At 52.5% G+C, this 23,965-nt stretch overlaps 1 protein-coding gene across 2 annotated transcripts in view; it reads left to right on the plus strand.

Annotated features, from left to right (window-relative positions):
- The window catches only part of LDLR (low density lipoprotein receptor), a 35,362-nt gene extending 12,159 nt beyond the window's left edge, over window positions 1-23,203 (plus strand). For both annotated transcript variants that reach the window (XM_002921392.4, XM_034657798.1), the window contains exons 2-18: window positions 1,197-1,319; window positions 1,774-1,896; window positions 3,329-3,715; window positions 5,667-5,789; window positions 7,014-7,136; window positions 9,088-9,207; window positions 9,677-9,802; window positions 11,353-11,524; window positions 11,618-11,845; window positions 14,333-14,451; window positions 14,751-14,890; window positions 15,959-16,100; window positions 16,210-16,362; window positions 17,058-17,213; window positions 19,373-19,450; window positions 20,697-20,854; window positions 21,408-23,203. In XM_002921392.4, coding sequence (XP_002921438.2) covers window positions 1,197-1,319; window positions 1,774-1,896; window positions 3,329-3,715; window positions 5,667-5,789; window positions 7,014-7,136; window positions 9,088-9,207; window positions 9,677-9,802; window positions 11,353-11,524; window positions 11,618-11,845; window positions 14,333-14,451; window positions 14,751-14,890; window positions 15,959-16,100; window positions 16,210-16,362; window positions 17,058-17,213; window positions 19,373-19,450; window positions 20,697-20,854; window positions 21,408-21,443 — 2,507 coding nt within the window. In that variant the 3' untranslated portion in view covers window positions 21,444-23,203. The remainder of the gene's footprint in view (window positions 1-1,196; window positions 1,320-1,773; window positions 1,897-3,328; window positions 3,716-5,666; window positions 5,790-7,013; window positions 7,137-9,087; window positions 9,208-9,676; window positions 9,803-11,352; window positions 11,525-11,617; window positions 11,846-14,332; window positions 14,452-14,750; window positions 14,891-15,958; window positions 16,101-16,209; window positions 16,363-17,057; window positions 17,214-19,372; window positions 19,451-20,696; window positions 20,855-21,407) is intronic.
- Window positions 23,204-23,965: the final 762 nt, after the last annotated feature.

Genomic DNA, 23,965 nt, shown 5'->3' on the forward strand with positions numbered 1-23,965 from the left:
TTTTTTTTTTTTTTTTTTTTTTAAGATTTCAATCTTCTTACAAGAATAATGGAACTTAGAGTAAATGTAGCCATCAGTCAAAGTGTACGTTTTACATACTATTTGCCCTCAGAACATCTGACTCAATAGGAAAAATCCTACTAACTTCTTTTTTGGGGGGGGGGTCTTATTTATTCGCAAAGCATCATGAGGTAAACCAGATAATAATTTTTATTGGCCACAGTGTTTTAATTTACATAGGGCATTAAAGTTTATATTTAGAGATTAAAATATTTTTTTACCAGGTATCACTAATAATAAAAGTTTGCTTTATTCCAGTTCACAGAGAACAGTGCATTCTGAATCAAAATATAGTATTTAAGACTAAACTCAGTCAACATTATTGCGATCTCTTTTCCAAAATGCAAAAGTCAATGTGTTAAGGAAATTTCCCAGAAATTTACTTGTCCTCATTTTTTATCTAAAAATCTGAGTCTTTGTGGGCGCCTGGGTGGTTCAGTCGGTTAAGCGTCTGCCTTCGTTCAGGTCGTGATCCCGGGTTCTGGAATCAAGCCCCGCATAGGGAATCCCTGCTCAGTGGGGAGCCTACTTCTCCCTCTCCCTGCCACTGCCGCTGCTTGTGCTATCAAATAAATAAATAAAATCCTTTAAAAAAAAAATCTGAATCTTTGCTTTCCTAGAAATTTCTCATATTACAGCTTTTGCTACTGTCTCTGTTCTCTGCCATCTGCATTCATAGTTTCTCATAATTTGTATCTCTTTATATTTCCTCCCTACCTACTGGAGATGGCCCCTCATCTTTCCTTCCGCTGAATGATTTCACACAATTTTCCTCATTTCTCTTGCCAACACAGGTTTCTAATATACTAAATCATTTAAATTATTTTCTTTTTTTATGTGCAGGGAAGTGCTACTATTTTGTTTCCTGCCTTAGTGGGTCCTTACACTGGACTCAACAACCATTATGTCAAGTTTTACACACCGTTGGCAAGTCACTTTTCTAGATCTATTCTTTGCATCCTCCGCTGCACTTTTGGTTCATGAAATTTGTTGTGTGTGTGTGTTTTATTTCCTGGGAACGATCGGATTCTATTTCTGGTTCATTCCACAGCTGGCAGGAAACAGACACACACAGGTGGTGTTGTCACTTTCCGATGCTGGCGCTGAATGGTCCTTCCTCTTCCCTTCTCTGTCAGTGGAAGACACGTGTGGGAGAAACGAGTTCCAGTGCCAAGATGGGAAGTGCATCTCCTACAAGTGGGTTTGTGACGGGAGCGCCGAGTGCCTGGATGCCTCCGATGAGTCCCAGGAGACCTGCAGTGAGTCCCCTTTGGGCATGACACACTTCGTACCCTTTTTGATGAGAGTGGGTGACAGATGAGGTGAACATCAGCCAGCAGGCTGATGTGTTCAACCATGAATTGGGACTTGGGGGAAGAGATATTTCCGGAACCTTAACAGCTTTAAAAAGAAAAAAAAAATGAGGTGAAATTCACATAACGTAAAATTAACCATTTTAATGGAATCAGTTCAGTAGTGATAATATGGTCACGGTGCTATGCAACCATCACCTCTGTCCTTCCAAACCTTTTCATCACTTCATGTCTAATTTTTTTTTTTTTTAACAAGTTCCATTAGATGTCTTTCATTTTCACCCAGAAAGGTGGGCTTGGCACCTTCTTTCTGAAAACTGTGTTTTTGCTCTGCAAAGCTGGGGCTGGGGAGTCAGAGTGGGCTTCCCTCAGAGAAGGCTCAGTCGGGTTTCTCCCACAGTGTCTGTCACCTGCAAGTCTGGGGACTTCAGCTGTGGCGGCCGTGTCAACCGCTGCATCCCTCAGCCCTGGCGATGTGACGGCCAGGTGGACTGCGAGAACGGCTCCGACGAGCAAGGCTGTCGTAAGTGTGCTCCCTCCCCGGGCAGCCCCGCGCTGGCTCCTCCTGGTTCCCCCCTGGTCCTGGGCTGCAGTTAGAGTTGGTGCCCTAGCAGAGCTGCGGATTGGCTGCTCTGGGGTCTGCGGTGGGCTCCATCTCCTGGAAGCTCCCCCCAAGCTTGCTCGTACTGTTTGAACCCCACCTCGCCCAGGAGGCATCGCAGGCGATAGGGTCGGTTCTTCCTCTTACGGTCGTCAGCAAACTCACTGAGGCTGTCCTTGCCAAGTGTCCCCGCCCCAACCACATGACACGTGCTCTGGTGAGCCCCTGTGACCACCCCCAGCCACCCTGGGAGGCTAAGCACACAGTAGGTGTTCGCTGACCTCGACCTATCACTCAGCTGACCACCAAGAAGAGGAAAGCTTCACCAAGTTGCGGATTCTGGGAAGAAACAGGGCCCCGCATCCTGGAGGGGGAGGCACTCCGGAGGGCTGGGGGTCTGACGTGGCTCTTCAGTGTTAGTTATTGAATCGTGTAGTTTTGTTTTGTCCTTTTAATGGAGTAAGGCTCTGAGAAAAATAACCAGGAAAAACCTAAATAACTAATTAAGATAATGTCAGATCTTCAAGTTCAGAAAATATAAAAATCCATGATATTAAAAAAAAAAAAAAAAAACAAGTATTCTCATACATTCACTTGAGAAATGCGTGTCTAACCTGGATTAGTGATTATCTGATGAACTACCTCCTCTGGGAACATTTAGAAATAAAGTGGATTGTTGTTCTTTTTCCAGGTACATTTTTTTTCCTTCCAGGTTTATTGTGATATAATTGAAATACAATTATATCAATAGATGGGGGGAAAATAATTAATTTTAAAAAACAAAAAACAATTTTTTTTTTTTAGATTTTATTTATTTATTCGACAGAGATAGAGACAGCCAGCGAGAGAGGGAACACAAGCAGGGGAGTGGGAGAGGAAGAAGCAAGCTCCCAGCAGAGGAGCCTGATGTGGGGCTCGATCCCAGAACGCTGGGATCACGCCCTGAGCCGAAGGCAGACGCTTAACCACTGAGCCACCCAGGCACCCCCAAAAAACCCAAAATTTTTGTTAAAGTTGCCAATTTCTTTTTTTTTCCCTAAAAATTTTATTTATTTATTTGAGGGAGGGAGAGGGAGAGCATATCCAGAGCAGACTCTGAGCTGAGTGCAGAGCCTGGTGTGGGGCTCGATCCCACCACCACGAGATCATGACCTGAGCCGAAATCAACAGTCGGACACTCAACCAACCATTAACTGACTGAGCCACCCAGGTGCCCCACCACCCCGACCACTTTAAAAACATTTTTTTTTGTTGGGGGGAACCTGGGTCCATGTCCTCATCTGTGGAACGGGCTGCTAGTGAGAAGTGGGGGCTCTCTGGTGACCAGCTTGTCTTCTCCCATCCATCCCTGCAGTGCCCAGAACGTGCGCCCAGAATGAGTTCCGCTGCCAGGATGGGAAGTGCATCGCCCTGGATTTCGTCTGTGATTCGGATCGGGACTGTTTGGACGGGTCCGACGAGGCGTCCTGCCCCATGCCCACCTGCGGCCCTGCCAGCTTCCAGTGCAACAACTCTGCCTGCATCCCCGATCTGTGGGCTTGTGACGGCGACCCCGACTGCAAGGATGGCTCAGATGAGTGGCCGCAGCGCTGTGGGGGCCGCAACACGTCAGCCCCCCAACGGGACAATGGCCCTTGCTCGTCCCTCGAATTCTACTGCCGGAGCGGCGAATGCATCCACTCCAGCTGGCGCTGTGACGGCGGCCCTGACTGCAAGGACAAGTCCGATGAGGAGAACTGCAGTAAGGCCGCCGTGCGGGGGTCCTCGCCCCTGTCCCTGTGCTCCCCCGGGGGTGGGGCGGGTCGGCCTTTCAGTGCTTGAACACTGTCGAGGCCCACCGTGGGGACTTCAGTCTCATTCCATGCTCTTCCAGTGCCCCTGATCACGTGGAGGAGAAAGCCTCCGTGAAAGGGGACCCTGTCTCTAACTAGCCTGCGTAGCTCACCTCTTCTCTTGACCAGGGGAGCGGGTGGCAAGCTGCAGTAGTATTTTCGTCCAGAAAGGATCCTGGGCGCTGGGCCTGGCGGGTCACCTCCGGCCAAGGACTCAATGGCACTGTGTTGTGTTCTCCTCCCCCATAGAATGGGGCAAGAGCATTGGCCTTCACTGGAGTCCAGCACCACCCCATCGAACTTTCTGGGGGCGGTGGACTCCTCCCACGTCTGCACTGCCCAGTGCGGTAACTGCTACCCAGGGTCGCTAGTGCAAGCAGAGACCGGAATATTCAGTTTTATTGCACTTTCGCGAGTTGGCAGTTAAGTAGCCACGCATGGTGAGTGGCTCCTGTGTTGGAGACCGTGGAGATGAAGGACTGTGCCCAGACCCTGGCCTGGCGTCAGTGCTTCCTGGGGGCGGGGGGGGGGGGGGGGGGGGGGGGTGTCACCTCAAAGCCAGCGGTGTAGAGCTACTGTGAACCTAGAACATGTTTTCATGTCCCTGTTTCTTTGGTACCTTTGCCCCCGTGCACTGTTTTCGCAGAATTGAAATCTCTGTCTAGATGAAATTAGACTTTTTAAAAATCACTTTAAAAAAAAAAAAGTGACCTTTTTTTTTCCCCCAGTAATCTCTCCACCCAGTGTGGGGCTCGAACTCAGAACCCCGAGATCAAGAGTTGCACGTTCTTCTGACTGAGCCTGCCAGGCGCCCCTGAAAGTCACATTTTAAAATAATGGATGACTTTGTATACAATTTGTACCAAAACTCAACACAAACTCACTTACTTAATTCTCATAACTTGAGCAGGCTTCCCCCACTCTTTTATTATTATTTATTTATTCATTCGTTCGTTCGTTTGTTTGACAGGGAGCACAAGCAGGGGGAGCGGGAGCGGGAGAAGCAGACTCCCCACCAAGCAGGGAGCCCGATGTGGGGCTCGATCCCAGGACCTGGGGATCATGACCTGAACCAAAGACAGATGCCTAACAACTGAGCCACCCAGGCGCCCCGCAAATTATGTGTTCTAAGGACGCCTGGCCACCTCCATCAGTAGAGAGTGTGATTCTTGATCTCAGGGTTGTGAGTTCAAGCCCCACGTTGGGGGGAGAGATGACTGAAAATCTTAAAATTACATGTTCTCAAAAATGCGTATGTGGAAAGATTGGAGAAAACTCCAGGAAAACTCAGTGGATGTGTTAGGGTGCTTCCCCCACCTTTCTTATTTTCCATACTTTGTTCTGTGAATTTAGTAATAATTTTATGGGATTCTTCTTCATTGAGGGAAAAAAGTACTTACTACCATGAGAGAAAACCCAATGCTACATCGGTTAGGGGCACCCCGGTGACTTGGTCGGTTAAGCGACTTTTGATTTCGGCTCAGCTCTTGGTCTCAGGCTTGTGAGATCGAGCCCTGTGGGCTCTGTGCTGGGCGTGGAGCCTGCTTAAGATTCTCTCTCCCCCTCTGTCCTCCCCCACCACACCTTAAAAAAAGAAAAGAAACTACATTGGGTAAAATGTAGAATATGAAGACAGGTGTACCTGGGGAGTTTTTCCCCAGGTGGGAAGTGGGTAAAATGGATGAGCCCCTGTCTCCTGCTCATGGAGGTGGTGGGGCATGTTTTTTCACCTCTAAAATATTTCCTGTGACGTGCTGTCCCTGATGCCCGAGGCAGCCAGGAAATTGCTGCTTCGAAGGTGCTAGTTTGTTCTCTTTGCTGCTCCTTGAGAAAAACCAACATGTGCCCTGTCTTTCGCAGCTGTGGCCACGTGCCGGCCTGATGAGTTCCAGTGCTCGGACGGGACCTGTATCCACGGCAGCCGGCAGTGCAACAGGGAGAATGACTGTAAGGACATGAGCGACGAGCTCGGCTGCATCAACGGTGAGCTTCTCTGGAGGCAGCCCCGTACTCACTGTGTGTCCTCGGGCAACTTGCTTGCCCTCCCTGAACCTCACTGCCATTTCTCTGACATGCGTCACGAGAGCATCTATTTCAGGACTATGAGATTTAATGAGGCCAAGGTGTGCAGGGCCCCTGTCTTTGAGCTCAGAGGTAACACGTGCTGTACGACTCCACGTAAAGCACTTTCCTGTGCTTACAGAGTGACACTTCTGCTCCTGGGAACAGTGACACTTCTGCTCCTGGGAACGACCCCAGGAGAAACTCGAACCTGTAACCGGGAGACGGGCTCTGGAACATGTGGAAAAGCACCAACCTAACAGCAAAACACTAGAAGCAACCCAATTGTTTATCAGCAGCATTTTTTTTAAAGATTTTATTTATTTATTGAGAGAGAGAGAGAGCGTGAAAGACAGAGGATGAGCGGGGGTGGAGAGGAAGAAGCAGGCTCCGTGCTCAGCAGGGAGCCTGATGTGGGGCTCAATCCCAGGACTCTGGGATCATGACCCTAGCTGAAAGCAGACGCTTCACTGACTGAGCCATCTTTAAATTCTTAAAGATTTTATGTATTTATTTTGAGAAAGAGAGAGTGTATGGGGAGGAGGAGGGGGAGGGAGCTAGAGAATCTTAAGCAGGCTCCGTGCCCAGCATAGAGCTGCACGTGGGGCTCGATCTGACGACCATGAGATCATGACCTGAGCCGAAATCCAGAGTCAGACGTTTAACCACCTAAGCCACCCAGGCGCTCCCTGAAACAGACTTTTTTGAACAAGAAGTTAAATTCTGATAATGCACTTTTTAACAACTGTGGTAAACGACATATAAGAGAAAATAATTACCATCTTTACGTTTTTTTCTTTTTAAAGATTTTATTTATTTATTTGACAGAGAGAGACAGCCAGCCAGAGAGGGAACACAAGCAGGGGGAGTGGGAGAGGAAGAAGCAGGCTCTCAGTGGAGGAGCCTGATGTGGGGCTCGATCCCAGAATGCCGGGATCACACCCTGAGCCGACAGACGTTTAACGACTGAGCCACTCAGGCGCCCCCCATCTTTACCATTTTTAAGTGTTTATTTCCATGATATTAAGTACATCGTTATGAATGCATTTACATATCCTCTTATGTGAATAAGCTATTATATGAATAAAGAGCGGTAAGTGGGCTCCTGCGTCTCAGAAGCGCCTGACCGTCCTTTTTGGCTCTTAGTGACGCTGTGTGAGGGCCCCAACAAGTTCAAGTGCCACAGCGGCGAATGCATCACACTGGACAAAGTGTGCAACTCGATCAGGGACTGTCGGGACTGGTCGGACGAGCCCCTCAAGGAGTGCGGTGAGCCCCCTGGGGTGCAGGTGGCTCTTGGACTTATGGGGAGCTGGGGCTGGGACCCAGACGTGGGTGCTGTGGGGCTGCAAGTCTTCTGCCCACCCATGCCCATGAGTGCTTTAGCTCTGTGGCAACACAGACATGGGGGTCCTAGGGGAGAAGCAGCTTTGCTTCCGAGCCTCTGTGTTCACATCTGTAGGATGGGACAGTAAGGGTTCAACATCCTGGGGCTGCTGGGGATTGGCTGTTGCGATGCTTGTAAAGTTTCAGCTGTGCTCTCTAACCTGTGGCCATGCAAATATTTTGGACTTGACCAGCTGTAAGGTCTGTCGCAGCTGTTCAACAGGACCGTTGAGCAGGAAAACTGCATACGAATGCACACGAGCGTGATCGCGTGTGGCCGTGCTCCGAGCAAACCCAGTTAGGGACACTGATGTTGATGTGGTTCAGGTGAGGTTCAGTGGGGTGGAGTCCGGAGCCGATGACCAAGAAAGAATTCTTGAGGCGTCTTTGGTGCAAAATGGTGGTTTCTTATAGCACAGGGACGGGACCCGTGGGCAGAAAGAGCTGCTGCCCCGGGGTTGTGAGGAATGGCCCATTATATACCCTCAAGTTGGGAGGGGTTTAGGGATAGCGTAAGTCTCTAAGGAATTTTGGAAGCAAGGTTTCCAGGACCTTGACGGGGCTAGCTGTTGTTGGGAAAAGGTCATTTATTACCGTCTAATAAAACCTGAGTCATGAGACCTGTCAGATGTCTATCCGGGGGCCATATGCTTGGGGGATGATTGCCAACACGTATCTGGGGTGGGGGGGTGGTTAGAGATAAAGGACGTTTCCAAAGGAATTTTTATACGTTAAAGTAGACATAGAGGATCCTGGTGGGGGGGAGGGGGTCAGGCTAGGACTGCCTTTTGCCCTTAGCAAAGTATTAGCATCGAGGCAGCTGAGTTCCTAGAGGAATGTTACCGTGCCTGTTTCAAGGACTTGTCAATGGGCTGTAGGTAGTAAGGACTGTTTCTGTGTCCTTTAGGGCAGCCCAGAGTGCCCGAGGAATGTTGCGTATATCCCATGGTGGGGGGGTTGCGGGGTGTCAGCTTCTGCTTTGTCCTCAGCTTGCCTTCCGTTCCCTCATCAATGTTTGAACCTTTCATGTGGCACGAAATACTCTTTTTCTTTTGATTCTTATTTTTCTTTTCAACTATTTAAAAATGTAAAAACCATTCTTAGCTTTGGGGCCACGCAAGAACAGAGGGTAGGCTGGCATGGGCCACCGCCCTGTAAGGAGAGCCGGGGCATGGGTGCCGGAGCCCCGGGTCTGGTCCAGCGCTGTGATCTTGGGCGAGTCTTGGAGCCTGGCCTTGCCTCGGTTTCCACAGCTGTGGTTCAGATACCCATGTGCTTGCTGGGAGTTAGTACCTGCAACTGTGGAACGTGATTTTTTAGTTTTTATAATCAACATTTTCAAATGTGTTTTACAAAAAAAAAGAAAGAAAGAAAGAAACCATAGGATTTACCATCTTGGCCATTTTGAAGTGTCCAGTTCAGCGGCATTAAGCAGACTCACATGGTCATACAGCCATCCCCACTGTCCGTCTCCAGAACTTTCTCATCTTCCCAGATGGAACCTCTGCCCCATGAAACGCCGCCTCCCCATCCCCTCCCCCACCCCTGGCATCCGCCATCTACTTCCTATCTCTGAATTTGACTCCACTGGGGACCTCCTACGAGTGAATCCTACAGTATTTGTCCTTCTGTGCCCCTCGTGGTTCACTCAGCGGAATGGCCTCCAGGTTCCCTCCTGGCGCTGCACGTGACAGGGGTTCCATGAAGTCCTCTTCGGGGACGTGATAGTTCACTGGTCCCTGAGTCGTGGCCATCATGATAAGGGTGATGAGATGGTGCAGGGGTGCCGACAACCTGAGTGTGACCAGCACCCCCCCACTCCCCGCCACCACAGGGACCAACGAGTGTCTGGACAACAAGGGCGGCTGCTCCCACATCTGCAACGACCTCAAGATGGGCTATGAGTGTTTGTGCCCTAAGGGCTTCCGGCTGGTGGACCAGCGAAGATGCGAAGGTGATTCCTCCTCGGCCCTTTCTGCTCATGGGGTGGCCAGACCCTCGGTGCCTCAGTTTCCCCACCTGTTCAGTGGGCACGAAAGCGGTGCTGACCTCACGGGCCTGTTAGGAGGCTTTAATGAGGTGCCGGATGCCTGGGACATCCAGCGCAGGCCCAGCCCTCGAGGAGCCCTCGGTTCTTGCCTTTGGGGTTATTAATTACAAAAGAAATCTCGGCTGACACAGCTTCGCCCTGTGGGCCGCACCCCTGGGGTGAACGGTGAGGTCTGGGTCATTGTTGGAGACGATGCTTGGCTGTTTCCGTGTTTTTATTTCTGAACCTGCTCGTCACCAAGACCCTGGCTCTGGAGGTCTTCCCCAGAGCTGTCTCCATGTGCCATCGGGAGGCATGGCTTTCGGTGGGAGCCCATCACTCCATCGGCACCCCACGAGGAAGGAGCCCCAAGTCCCTGTGTCCCGACTTGCAGATATTGACGAGTGTCAGGATCCCGACGTGTGCAGCCAGCTGTGCGTGAATCTCGAGGGCAGCTACAAGTGCGACTGTGAGGAGGGCTTCCAGCTGGACCCCCACACCAAGGCCTGCAAGGCTGTGGGTGAGCGCCGGGTGGGGCCGATGGGGGCGGGGCCGGAGCCAAGAGCAGGTGCTGGGGGGGGGGGTTTCGTCATGTGACCTTTGCATCCACTCCAAAGACTGCTGGGGGGGCGGGGCAGACTGTGTCCTCGAGAGACCTCTGGCAGATGGATGAGCAACCCTGTCAGGAACTTGCCACGAGGCTGCCCGCCTGGGTCCTGCCTCCCTGCTGACCCAGGTCAATTGGCAGGAGATCCAGTTTGCAGCCCCCAGGCCCCCAGGGGCTTCAGGGAACAAGAGGTTGAAAGGCTGTGCCTGAAGGGCCCCCCCCCCCGCAAACCAGCTGTTCTTATTCACTTAGAGGAACCTATACCCAAAAAGCAAAAATTCACTTAAGAGAGACCAAGGTATAATCAATTGCTCATAAGACCAAACCGCAGGAATCGCTGTTTCTTTTCTACCTAAACTTAAGATGAGCACCGCAGCCAGGCACTGATTCTCAGAAGCCCCGAAGTGAGGGGATCCCATGTATTTGGGGAGTTGACCAGTGGGCCAAACTCCCTTTGCTTTGTGTCCGTCTGCCCTCCAGTGTGACTCCCATGAGGGACAAGTTTGCAGAAATATTTTGGATTGTCTTCCGTTTTTCCTCAAGGGTCTGTTTTAGCCTTGAAGGCTTCTCCCCTGTTGTCCCTTTTGTGACTGTTCGTTGGCCGCCCTCTGTCACAGCCCCATGCGTTTCCCTGTTCTGGGGAAAACTGGGGACTCAGTTCGTGAAAACCCCCCAGGGTTTGAGGTTTCACTTTGGTTCCAGTCTGTTGGGGCCGGTGTCTATACAGACACCTTCCCAGGGGTGCACGTGGTGTCGTGGGAAGGGCTATTCTGAGGTCAGTTGTACACACGGTTAGCTTGTTGGTGAATATTGGTGTCATGGTTACAGCACAGCCCCCAGAGTCGGGGCAGCCTGGGTTTGAATCCCAGCTCTGCCACTTGCCAGCTGGTGTGACCTTGGCTCGTCACTTCCCCTCTCTGAGCTTCAGGCGCCTTGTATATAACGAGAGAGTTTGACGACAGCTCTGGCCCCATAGGGGTGTGAGGATCAATGAGGGAAAACGGAATATGAAAAGCACTCAGAATTTCCTGCCCTAAGGAATAGCTCTGTATACCTTAACGGTGAATGTTTCTTCATCTTTATGTTCCACGATGGAAAGTGCTGGGGCCCCAGTGTAGGTTTTATTATTAATGGAGGTTTTACTTCCATTCACGTATGGTGGGGCCAACCCAGCAGGAGACGACCACCACTGAAAAGATCGGTTGTTACAGTTCCCAGGAGGAGGGGGCGCGTGGCAGCCAGGGGGTCCCTCAGGAGGGAGAGGGCCGGCCCTGGGAGGGGCTGTCCCTTTGGGCTCTGCAAGGCCCAGGATGTCAGAGCATCAGAACCACACGGTTAATACGCTAGCGAGGCATTTTCCACCCCATCCTGAGTGTCTCCTCCGGTTTAGCTGGACCCCAGAGGGTGACAAGCAGGAGTCGGGGTCCCTTCTGCTCCCCTGAGCATCCTCCCTGTGTCCCCAGGCAACATCGCCTACCTCTTTTTCACCAACCGCCACGAGGTGCGGAAGATGACCCTGGACCGCAGTGAATACACCAGCCTCATCCCGAACCTGAAGAACGTCGTGGCCCTAGACATGGAGGTGGCCCGCAACAGAATCTACTGGTCTGACCTGTCCCAGAGGAAGATCTACAGGTGAGCCTCGCAGCTGCTCCCAGCCCCGACCCCAGGTGAACTCAGCCCCTCGCACTGACACTCTCCTCTCCGTCTCCCCCCCTCCCCCGACAGTACCCATATCGACAGAGCCACCAGCTTCTCCTCCTATGACACTGTCATCAGCGAGGACCTCCAGGCCCCCGACGGGCTGGCAGTGGACTGGATCCACAGCAACATATACTGGACAGACTCCGTCCTGGGCACTGTCTCCGTGGCGGACACCAAGGGTGTGAAGAGAAAGACGCTCTTCAAGGAGAAAGGCTCCAAGCCGCGTGCCATCGTGGTGGACCCCGTGCATGGGTGGGTGCTCCTGTAGCTGCGGGGTTCAGAGGGAACGAACTGCAGAGGTGGGGTTCAAGAACTGGTTAGGACTCAGACTGGGGGAAGGCGTGTGCCTGAGCTGGACTGGTCTCCGTGATCTTGGGGCTGTCCCCAGCCACAGGGGCCCTTGCTGTCAGGAAAGAATAGGACCTAGAAGGGTGGTCCTTCCCCACGTGCCCTTTGTTGATCCCTCTTGATGTCTGCTAAGATAGAAGTGGACCCTGAAAAGTGCACTCAGGGTGAGAACCCAAACTCAGGGAGGCGCCTGGGTGGCTCAGTCAGTTAAATGTCTGATTCTTGATCTCCGCTCAGCTCCTGATCTCAAGGTCGTGAGTTCAAGTCCTGTGTTGAGCTCTATGCTGGGCGTGGAGTCTACTTAAAAAACAAAAATGAAAACAAAACAATAACAAAAAACAAAGACCAGAAATTAAAATATGGATTTAAATTGGTATTAGAAATTAATAGTTATTTAAGTTCTGATTTAGTATTTTATGGCAGAGAATCCTGTGCCAGGATTGGACTGGAGAAAGGTAAAAACGCTCAGATCCAAGGGATGTTTCGGGGAGGATGCCACAGGGAGTAAAGGTCGCCACCCCACCTAGCCCCCGGGGCGGGGGTTTGCACGGCCCATGGCTGACTCAGCAGCTCCGCGGCCCACAGGGACCTGTGTCCCCTGACGAAAGGCATCTCCCCGCCCCGTGTCCCAAACCCATTACACCATATCTGCCCGTGGAATTTCACAATTCTGGACAGGCAGCCTGTCCTGGTGGCAATCATAGAAGGAAAGGGAACTTTTTTTTTAAAAAAAGATTTTATTTGAGAGAGAGAGATTGAGAGCACAAGAGGAGGGGAGAGGCGGAGGGAGAGGGAGAAGCAGGCTCTCTCCTGCGTGATCCCAGGACCAAGGTATCATGACCTGAGCCCAAGGCAGATGTTTAACCAACCGAGCCACCCAGGCGCCCCAAAAGGGAACTTTTGAAACGAGTGTGACTCACGTGGGACAGACCCTGAGTTGAAGGTGGGCCTGCCTGGGCCCACAAACATTCTCGTTTGGTAGAGGGACACTCGGTTGAATGAATTTAGCCCCCCAGCTGCCAAGAAAGAGAGAGGCTCCCAGAAATAACCCCTTAGATACAAATCATGGGGTGTGTGTGTGTGTGTGGTCTACTGTTGTGTTTCTTTTCCCCCCAGGTAGAGTAGCATAGGATTGCCCTCTTGGACTCTGTTCTCCCGTTGGCTCTGTCGTTTGGCACATGGGGCTCGTTCCCTGTTGACTGGATGAGCCATGATTTACTTTGTATCCAGTGCTTAGAAATTAAGTTTTCCCCCTGCCTCACACACAATACCTTCAAAGGCGAGTCACTTGCAATTTCTCTGCAGGATTGTCGATTCTAGATTCCTCATTCTAGAATTTGGGTTACTATGTCCAAGGGTACGTGTGTGGAGGGAGCATCGAATTGCCGTTGAAAACCTGCTTTGTGAAACCCAGCCTCCATTAGCGCACCCGTCTCGCTCACAGTCAACAGCAGGTTTTCCGTCTTTGCCAGCCGCGGCGGGGAGGGGGTCTTTCAGTGTAAGTGGCTGCTTGTGAGTGAGTTTGAGCATCTCTTCAGAGGCTTAAAAGCCATCGGAGACCCACGTCCAAGTGTAGTGAACGCAGATGCGAACAGGTGTTTGCAACCCCGTGCTCACAGCAACCGGGGCCCGAAGCAGCCTGAGCGTCCCTCGATGGCTGAAGGGTAAACCAAACGTGGTCCATCCACGGGCAGAACTGTAGTCAGTCTTATAAAGGAACTGCGACACGGATGAACCTCGAGGCCATTATCCGGAATGCAAGCAGCCAGGCACGAAAGGACAAGTGCTATATGAGCGCCCTTACATGAGGTCCCTAGAGGGGTCCCATTCATGGAGACAGGGAGCCGAGTGGCGGGAGCCAGGGGTCAGGGGAGGCAAATGAGGAGTTGGTGCTTCGTGCGGTCAGAGTTCTAGTCTGGGGTGATGGGAAAATTCTGGAGATGGATGGTGGTGATGGTTGCGTGACAGTGTATGTGTACTTAACGTCACCGAACTGGACACTTAACAGTAGTTAAGATGGTAACTTTTATGTTTTATGTGTTTTAACACAATTAAAAAATTTTTTAAATCAAAGCAAAAACAAAAACAAAACTTGCCAAGAAAAGAAAAAAATGTATAAAAGCCTTCAGAAATCACTGTCGAGGGTGCAAATTAAGGGCCTCGGTCCAGACATTGGAATCAAAAATCTCCCTTTGTTCTCGAAGGTTGTAAAGTCCTGCCAGGCCTCACCAGGTTGCAAGCACTAGGGTAGCAGAAGAAACCAGTGCGAGGTCTCTTTGGGGGGATGTCTTAACAATCCCTGGCCTGGCTGCCTCAGCTGGGAGCTGCTCTTCGGGGCAGACGGGAGCCTCCCCGGCTGACATCCTGCTGTTCTTGCCGCTCTCCCCCCAGCTTCATGTACTGGACAGATTGGGGAACCCCTGCCAAGATCAAGAAGGGGGGTCTGAATGGTGTTGACGTTTACTCGCTTGTCACGGAAGACATCCAGTGGCCCAATGGCATCACCCTGGGTATGTCCTTGGGACCTGGGTCTCTGGGGTCAGACAGCCACCGTCTGGAGAGGAGGGAGTGGCCAGGCTGCACCTGAGGAAGGAGATGCAGCTTCCTGAGTTTTTTGTAACCTGACACTAAACCACACCAGTGTGGGTTTGGCCTCACACAGGGAGGTGTGCAGTTGGGGCTGCTTTTTGGGGCACCTCTCCGCCAGGTCCTTGGGGGGAGGCTCCTTCCTGGGGGGAGTGGAGCGCCCAGGCCCCGGCTCCTCTGGTATCGGTGTGTGATCTCTTCCTTGTCCACCTGTGGGTTCTAGATCTTTCTGGTGGCCGCCTCTACTGGGTTGACTCCAAGCTCCACTCCATCTCCAGCATTGACGTCAACGGCGGGAACCGGAAGATCGTTTTGGAGGACAAGAAAAAGCTGGCGCACCCCTTCTCCTTGGCCATCTTCGAGGTGGGGGCCGGAAGCCAGGGCTTGCTCCTTGGGTGCTCGAGGGAACTCACATCTTAAGTGCTGGTTACTGAGCGCAACTCACACGAGGCCTAAGTGCTCATGCTGACGGGTCAACCCATGTGGTCCGGCTCATTCAAGCCAGGACCAACTTAGAGAACGGAAGTTATTTCCATTTTCTTCTCCTCAAAAGAGGTGTTTTTGTTTTTAAGTAAACTCTACCCCCGACACGGGGATCAGACTCACGACTCTGAGATGAAGAGTCACGGGTTCCCCCGGACTGAGCCAGCCCGGTGCCCCTCTCACCCTAAGAGTTTTAAAGCAGCGGTTCTCCCTTGGAGGCCATCCTGGGGCCCAGGGTACATTTGGTACTTTCTGGAGACTTTCTGGTTGTTGTATTTGGAGGGGGAATTACTCCTGGTACCTCGTGGGTAGAGGTCTAGGAGGCTGCTAATTGCCCTACAGAGAGAAAAGGGGGCCAACCACAGTGGGGGGAACGTTGTTACATTCTTGCACCCTCGTTCAGACAGCGTGAGTCACAGCAGCCAAGAGGTGGAAGCAACCGTCAGAGATGAAGGGCTAAGCAATGTGTATCTATACAGCGGAATGTGATTCAGGAAACAGGGAGGAACTTCTAACACACACTACAACATGGAGGAAGCTGGAGGGAACTAAGCCAGATACGGGAGGATGAATCCTCTCTGATCCCACTTCTGTGAGGTCCCTAGAGGAGCGCGGTCCACAGAGACAGGAAGTAGATGGTGGGAGTCAGGGGCTGGGACGGGAGTCAGTGTTTCCTGGAGACAGAGTCTCAGTTTGGGGAGATGGAAAGTTCTGGACATGGATGGTGGTGATGGTTGCATACCAACGTGAATGCACCTAATGTCACAGAAGATACTTAAAAAGGGTTAAGATGGTCGAATTTAGATCATGTATATTTTACACAATTAAAAGTTTTTTTAAAAAGAAAGAAATGAGGCTCGTACCACCCAGTACTGGTTCCTCCCAGAAATTCTTATGTCCTGTGCCCTCGATTAATGGCATCTGCTATCTTCTTTAATGCCCACATAGGATAAAATATTTTGGACAGACATCATCAACGAAGCCATTTTCAGTGCCAACCGTCTCACAGGCTCAGACATTAATTTGGTGGCAGAAAACCTGTTGTCTCCAGAGGACATTGTCCTTTTTCACAACCTCACACAGCCAAGAGGTAACGATGGGGTGACCGCCTCCCCCTCTACTTCCCTGCTGGTGTTCTGGAATTCTCTAGAACCTTCTATCCTGGTTCTTCCCCTAACTCCCTGCCTCTTCCACCTCAGGGGTGAACTGGTGTGAGAGGACCGCCCTCCGCAATGGTGGCTGCCAGTACCTGTGTCTCCCAGCCCCGCAGATCAACCCCCACTCGCCCAAGTTCACCTGTGCCTGCCCTGATGGCATGCTGCTGGCCAAGGACATGAGGAGCTGCCTCATAGGTAGAGGCAACCAGCCTGCTTGCGCGACCGTCCCTCTTCTGCCACCCTTGCGGCTTAGTCATGCAACTTGACGTTGCTGGTGTTCTCTTTGCTCTTCTGTCCAGTGGGAGACTGAGGCTCCTGGAGGCCATTGTAGGGGGTATCCGTAGTTTGCCTTTGTCATGTGGGACACATGAGCTCTGTGCCAGGCATTTAGACACACGCTATTCACCTTTGATGTCTGGTTTACTCTCTCCTGGCCCCCTTGCGAGGTGACTGATTTTAGACATGGGCATCGAGCGAGGAGATGACCCCCTGTTCAACTTTTCTCATCCTCAGAGAAAGTCTTGGTTTGGGGCCAGTGTGTCTGTAATACTTGTGAATCTCCCTTTCGAACTACAACAAATAATAACAATATAGACATTCGTGTGTTTCAGTTGTTTTCAGGTTTTTTTTTTTTTAAGGCTTTATTTATTTATTAGAGAGCACAAGCAGGGGGAGAGGGAGAGGGAGGAGCAGACTCCCCACTGAGCAGAGAGCCCAACGCAGGGCTCGATCCCACGACCCTGGGATCATGACCTGAGCTGAAGGCAGATGCTTAGCCGACTGAGACACACAGGCGCCTCTGTTTTCAATTATGTCTTTGTGACCAACGGCATGTGCTACTTAACATTGTCACGAGCAGCAGGGCACTCAGGAAATGTTTCTTCTTTCAGGGGCGGAACCTGGAACGACCACCCGGGGTACCTCCACGGTCACAGTCAGGCCGACAGTCCGCTCCACGGCCGTGGAGCCAAAGCACACAGCCAGCCCGTGGTCCGTGGCCAGCCCTGAGTTCACCACGGCAGAGACGGTGACGATGTCCCAACACGGTAAAAGCGGGGACTGCCCTGGCCCCTGGTTTATAGCTCAAGCATCCAGACAGGCCCCTTCAGAGGCCAAGAGAATCTTGGGGAAGGGATAGAGTGGGTTTAGCCTTTGCCCCTGCACTCCTGACGTGGCCTGTGCATCCCAGAAGCCTCTGTTTCCTGATCTATAAAATGGGACTGATAACAGCGCCTGCCCACCTCCTGGTGGTGTTGGGGGGATTGCGTGGTCCCCGGCATGTGGAGCGCTGGAGTGCGTGGCAGAGGCTTATCCCAGAGTCGTCCCGAGCCGAGGCCGGGGAGCCTGAAATGTTATGAAGGCCCATTCGATGACCTGCTTTCAGGTGTCTGCCCAGCAGGGCAAGGGCTGGGGGTGAGGCGGGTGAGATGCTGCTCAGGGCAGCATCAGAGGGGGCACCAAAAACCCAGGACTTAAATCCTATTTTACTGCATTAGTTTTTTCAAATAATTCACCAAATTATGGGCCGTGGGCCGAACACCTGATCGTGTAAATATAGTTTGATCAGAGCCAGGGTCCCAGTGAGGCAGGGTCAGGCAAGTGCGGAGACAGAGCCCGTCTTCCTAAAAGTCTGACACTTTGTTATCATGGGGTATCGGCCTTCATGTTTATTTCTTTAAAAAATAACACATCAAAATATTACTCAGTTACTAAGTTTTTTTTGGCAAGGGGGTGTGGGGGCAGACTTTTAAGTTTTGTGCTCGCGGTGAGTGCCTGCCTCTCCTCAGCCCCCCCTGGGCTCCAGAAGGTCAGAGCGGGGCTCCAGAAGGTGGCCTGTGCTCTGGAAGGTCAGAGCGGGGCTCTCTGTGAATTCATGGGAGACCCGCCATTCATCTCTTTGCCCACCAGAGGGCGCTAGCCCTGGAATTTGAGTGGCCAGAAAAATGGAGCTCATAGATTTTTCTAGCCAGAAAAAAAAAAGGCGGGGGGCGGGGCACATCAGCAAGTTTCAGACATTTTTTGCCCCTCAAGAGTAACTGAAGCTTATGTCCAACCATAAATAAGGTAAAGCAGAAATTGCTGGGTTGAGGGAGGCTAGGAAACCTTTTTGCTGGGGGGAGGGGCGGGGGAAGCCACTGCTTGAAAACCCATTTCCCAGACGGGCCCAGCCAGGGCTTCTCACTTTGGGCAAAGGAGACCTTTTAAGGGAAAAATTTCTCAAGGACCTTGCTGCTGCCTTGAGTTATTTTTGTTAAGAAGTTTTCTTAAATATGTGCAAATGTAAAAAAGTCAGTATAAACTCTACACACACAACAACCAATAGAATTCAGACCCAGGTGTGTTTGAATATAACTGATGTCAGTCACTGCTCACCTGCGTCCCTGTGGCCCAGGTGTGGCTCCTTAGTCCCCCCGGCCTGTTTGCCTGTTTGGAGGACTTTAAACTTTGGTTTGCATGGGGCCCTCACAGGGTGCAGGTGCACACGTGTGCTTAGGTAACAAGGTCTCCCCCAGTATTGATGAACTGTGGACTGACACAGGACTGTGGCGCTTTGGTGCAGTCCATGCCAGGCCCTGGAATCGCTGAACATTACTGAGTCCGGTGGCTGCCGACCCACCCAGACCTGTCTCGTTTCCATCAAATGCACAACCAGGATGAGAAACTCCACCAGTGACCTCACCAGCTGCTGGGAATGTACCTGCAGGCTTTTGTCTCAAAGATGGGGGGGCCTCTTTCCCCAGAGCCTCGTAACACTTGGCTAAACAACTCTCTTAAATCTGCTCCGAGTCCCATGACCCTGACTGCTAATGAATAAGGCCCCAGCGTAATGCCTCTCAAACCTGGGAGATGCTCCAAGTTCCTTTGAACCTTTTTTTTTTTTTTTTAAGATTTATTTATTAGAGAGAGTGTGTGTGTGCAAGCAGGGGGAGGGGCAAGGGGAGAGGGAGAGAATCCCAAGCAGACTCCATGCTGAGTGCGCAGCCCGACGCAGGGCTTGATCTCATGACCCTGAGATCAGGACCTGAGCCGAAATCAAGCGTCCCAGCGCTTAACCTACTGCGCCACCCAGGCTCCCCTCCCTTGAACCTTTAAGGGCACCAGGAAGCATCAGGCATTTCCGTGTGTGTCAGTTGTCATACACCTGCCGTGTTTCCCTGGCCCTCCCCATGGATCTGAGCCTTGCTTTGTCCTTTCGCCCGTGCAGCCCTGGGAGATGCCGCCAGCAGAGGAGATGAGGAGAAGCCAAGGAGCGTGGGGGCTCTGTACATCATCCTCCCCATTGGTAAGCCTGCCGGCCAGGCCCACCCCAACCCTAGCTTCCTGCAGGATGACCGCCTTGCACTGCGAGCTGGGCCGGTCTGCCTTTTCTTCCAGGCTTGGGGCGGCCCCTTTCTGGCTTCATTCACTCAACCAATACAGTTGAGTGCCTGCTGTGTGCCAAGCCTGCTTGTGGGCCCTGGGGCCGCAGCTGGGCGAGGCCGAAGCCTCCCACCCACTCTGAGCGAGCACGAGCGAGCGCTGGTGCGTCAGCTGGGGTCGGGGGTGTGTCCCTGTGTGCAGGGACAGGAGCTGCAGGGAAGGCCTCACACCGCCTGAGGGACGCCTCCTGGCGAACGGCTCTCTTGCAGGGGGAGTTCGGGGAGTTCTACCTCCCCCCCCGCCGCCTCACCCCTGTTAATCGTAGCATCACACCTGTTTTTCCTTTTCTGACCAAATCCTTTCGAGGTGTCCCTCAACACCCAGCCTGCTCTCGGAGACCTGCACGTTAGTGCCTTACAGTCGCCTGGCTGTGAGTGGACCGACATGGCAGTGGGGCGCTCGTCTCCCCGCCAGGTGCCCAAAGGTGGCACCCCGCCCCCCGGGTTTTCCCAATGGAGCCTGAGTCTCTCCCACCCTCTGGGCCCTCGCCAGAATTATTTTTTTTTTAATTAATTTATTTTTGAAGATTGATTTGACAGAGAGCAAGAGAGAGAGAAGGAGCGGGGGGGGGGCCAGAGGGAGAAGCAGACTCCCTGCTGAGCAGGGAGCCTGACTTGGGGAGTCCCCAAGTCCCGGGATCATGACCTGAGCCCAGGGCAGACGTTTAACTGACTGAGCCACCCAGGTGCCCCCCTTGGCCAGAATTTTTTACAAATCTGAGCTGGGTGGGCCCTTGGCTGTCCCCCGGATCGAGGAGGGCCTGGGAACGCCATCCCAGGGCCCACTAGAAACGAGGCAAAGAGCACCCGGACAGAGGAAAAGAGCGTTGGCCCCGCTGATAGGACAGGCCCCGCGTGTGGTGACTGGAAGCCTGGACGCATCATCCCCAGCGGGGTGTTTCTGGGGCGAGGGGGTCGCCGTGGGCTTCGAGTTAGAGACTTGTTATGCACTTAGGTAGGTTTTCTCCCCCAGTGGACAAGTACGGCTTCAAATTCAGAACAAAAATCCCTGTATAGGTCAAAAGGCCAGGAGTCTGCGGGCGGTGTCCCCCGGGGGGCTGAGCTGGGCGGCCGGCGGGGCGGCCTCCTGACCGGCCATGTCCCCCGCAGTCCTGCTCATCCTGCTGTGTTTCGGGACCTTCCTCCTCTGGAAGAACTGGCGGCTCAAGAGCGTCAACAGCATCAACTTTGACAACCCCGTGTACCAGAAGACCACGGAGGATGAGGTCCACATCTGCTACAGCCAGGACGGCTACACCTACCCTTCGGTGAGAGCCCCGGCCCGCCCGGGACGTGGGGAGGCCCTCCGGAGCCCTTCTTGGGGGGGGGGGTGGACAGCAACAAGAAAAGAGGAAAAGATTTTTTAAAAAGCCAGTGGGGGCTGGGAGCAGGGAGGGAGAGCTTAGATGAGGAGGCTGGGGCAGGCTTGCCTAGGCCCGGAGGCTAGTGTGGCTGCAGCTGAGAATTGGGGTGTCAAGGGAGGAGCCAAGGGAAGGGAAGGGACCAGGCCCCTGCAGCAGGGCCTGGGTGCCTCCGGGAGAACTGTGGCTGTGCTCTAACAAGATGGGAGCCCTGCAGAGGGTTCTGGGCTTGGCCTGACTTGGGGCTCACGGGCGCCCTCTGGTGGCTGTCAGGGGAAAGACTGGGGCCAAGGTCCGGAGCCCCGAGAGCAGCAGGGCGGAGGTTGCTGTGTGGGCCCAGGCCAGTGATGGGGGGGCCACCCCCAGGGTGGGCCGGGAGGGAGGGAGGTGTGGGTGGCCTCTGGCCATGTTTACGGAACGTTGGACTGATAGCTTCCGGCGTTTATCTTGCTGTTAACAGAGACAGATGGTCAGCCTGGAGGATGATGTGGCGTGAGCTGCTGCCTCGAGTCCTGTCCTTCCCCCGAACCTGCTGCCGGTCACGGGCAGGAAGAACACTTTCTCCCCGGACCCTTGACCTGCCCCAAACCCTTCCTGAGACCTTGACGCCCTCCCGTTTCATGCAAAGATCAGAAGTGAACCCAAAGCACCGCTGGCGGCCGCAGCCTCAGCACCGGCAGCCGCTTGGCCTGTCCTGCCAGAGCTTTGTTCTATATATTTATTCGTCTGGGAGGCAGAACGGGCTTCTAACGGCGCACACGCAACGGGTTTAAGTTGGGATTTTTTTTTTCTTTCTTCCTCTATGAACAGTGGAGAAGAGAAGGCCGAAAGAGCTGGGGAGGGTGCATTTCTGCCCTCTCCAGGGACTGCTCCCTTCTCCCCACCTTGCAGGACTGCCAGAGGGACACAGGAGTGAAGGGAAGGGGCTTGGAACTCGATAGAGCAAGCCCTACCCACAAGGTCCTGGGTAGCTGCTCTACCCTTACCTCCTAGCCTGAGCCCCCAAACTCAGGAGTAAATGTACTCCCCTCTCCCTTGCTGGACAGCCAGAGTTCGCTTTTGCTTTGTTACCCCTCGGATCTGGATCAAACTCGCGTTTTCCGAGCGAGGTCTGTACCCTCTCTTGATGCCAACACCGGCATCCATCTTGACCTGGCCGAATCCAGCATGCCGGGGTTGGGGCCTAGTGAGCCCCATTCATTCACCAAAACCTTCACCATTCCCAGGGTAAGCCTGAGCCACCAGTTGCCCTTAATATTAAGTGCCTGAGATACCCACTTAGCTGATGCGTGAAGACAGTGGCCTCCAGCCTCTAAGAGCATCCTGTGGTCTGGGTGTGGCGGTCTGGACCCCAGCCCCCGTGCCTGCCCCAGCCTTCTCCAGGTCCCCGTGCACTTTTTTTTTTTTTTTTTTTAAGTTCAGGGCTGTATCTCGTGTAAAGCTGACATTACTATTTTGCACTGGTTTCTGTTCGGTTGGGATGGGCTCCCGGGTGGGCCAGGGCCCGCGTGGATGAATGTGAGATCTTAGGGCCTCTTCCCCCACCAGGCGCCTCAAGGCCGCCGTCATGACTATCCCACTAGTGTTTCCGCTTCTATGCAGATGCCCCTAAGCCATTAATTTCCCCAGCAACGTAGTTATCGTTGACGGGTGTCCCCTGAAAATATGCATGGCATTTTAGCCCTGTAAGACCTCCCCTGGGCTTGGTCATTTTATGGGACTTCTTAAAACCGTCTTTCTGATACTATCATCCGTGTCACAGTTATGACCAAAGAGAGAAGAGGCAGCTCCCTGTGGCTTCCTGCCTGACGTCCAGGGCCTGCCCGTTGCTCACCGCATGACCACCCAACACTGTGCCTACCCCGTAGGAAACTGTGAAAGCATGTAAATAATCCCTTGTACAGACATGGGGTGGGGGGGGCTTTTTTGTTATGTTTGCACTTTGTATATTTGTTAAACATTTATCACTTATATATATGAAACAAAGATCTATTTATTTTTGCAAACCCTGGTTGCTGCACTGCTGACCCCTCCGGGGGCTCTGCCTTGGGGGGAGTCGTCTCTGAGACGTCTCTTCTTTTTGTACAAAGATTTGCGCAAAGCTCTTCGGGAGAATCGTGTCTGTGTTGTATATATGGTGTGTGCTTTGCGGGGGATGGGAATCGCTTTTTAAACCACTGTATAGAATGTTTTTATATCCTGAGTGTCTTACTGTGATCGATTACATTTCTTAAATGAACCTCTTGGCGAAACCTGGACTGTTTTCTTCCTGTGGTTTCTGGGCTCCTCCATCTGTGCACGGGTGGGACATCCCAGGCAATGGATCTGGGAAAGGGGAACATTCCCCCAGAGCTCGGGACGGGCCGCAGGCTATGGGGCACTTCCCTGAATTGGGGTCTTGCTAAATCTGCAGGCTCATTCACAGAACGAACGTCAGCTGGGCGCCTGTGTTGTAGGCCGGTCCTGGTCTAGGCATGTGGGACACAAGTGAATGAAAGAAGTAAGAGTCTGCCCCCAAGGAGCTGACATTTTAGAAGGGGAAATAGATAAAACGACTATATTTTAGAAGAATATTAGAGAAGAATTTTAAACAGGGTAATGGGACAGAGAAGTGACTGGCAGGGAGAGGACTCCTTCCGGGAGGGCTCAGGGAAGGATTCTCTAAGGAGGTGACATTGGAGCTGAATCCAGAAGCATAAACTGGGGAAAGAGTGGCTGGGGCAGAGACCTTTGCACCTGGTTCAATCAACACATGATTTCTGAAGGAAGCTTCCCTTCAAACCCTTTGGGCTCCTGGAGTGGTTGATGTGAGGTTTTCTTAAAGGAAGAGACAAAGGATAAACACCTATGAAATTAATTGCTAAGATATAAAACGAGAGATTTAACAACACAAATCCAAATAACCATGAGTTCTGGCAAATTCTCAAGTTCCATAGTGGCAACATTGGGCTAGAGCTGTGGGCGTCCAGCTACATGCGTCCCCATTCTTTTGTGCACCCCGGCTTTACTGGAGTCTGG

This window comes from Ailuropoda melanoleuca, chromosome 4 (genome assembly GCF_002007445.2).
Source record: "Ailuropoda melanoleuca isolate Jingjing chromosome 4, ASM200744v2, whole genome shotgun sequence".
Classification (NCBI taxonomy): Eukaryota; Metazoa; Chordata; class Mammalia; order Carnivora; family Ursidae; genus Ailuropoda; species Ailuropoda melanoleuca.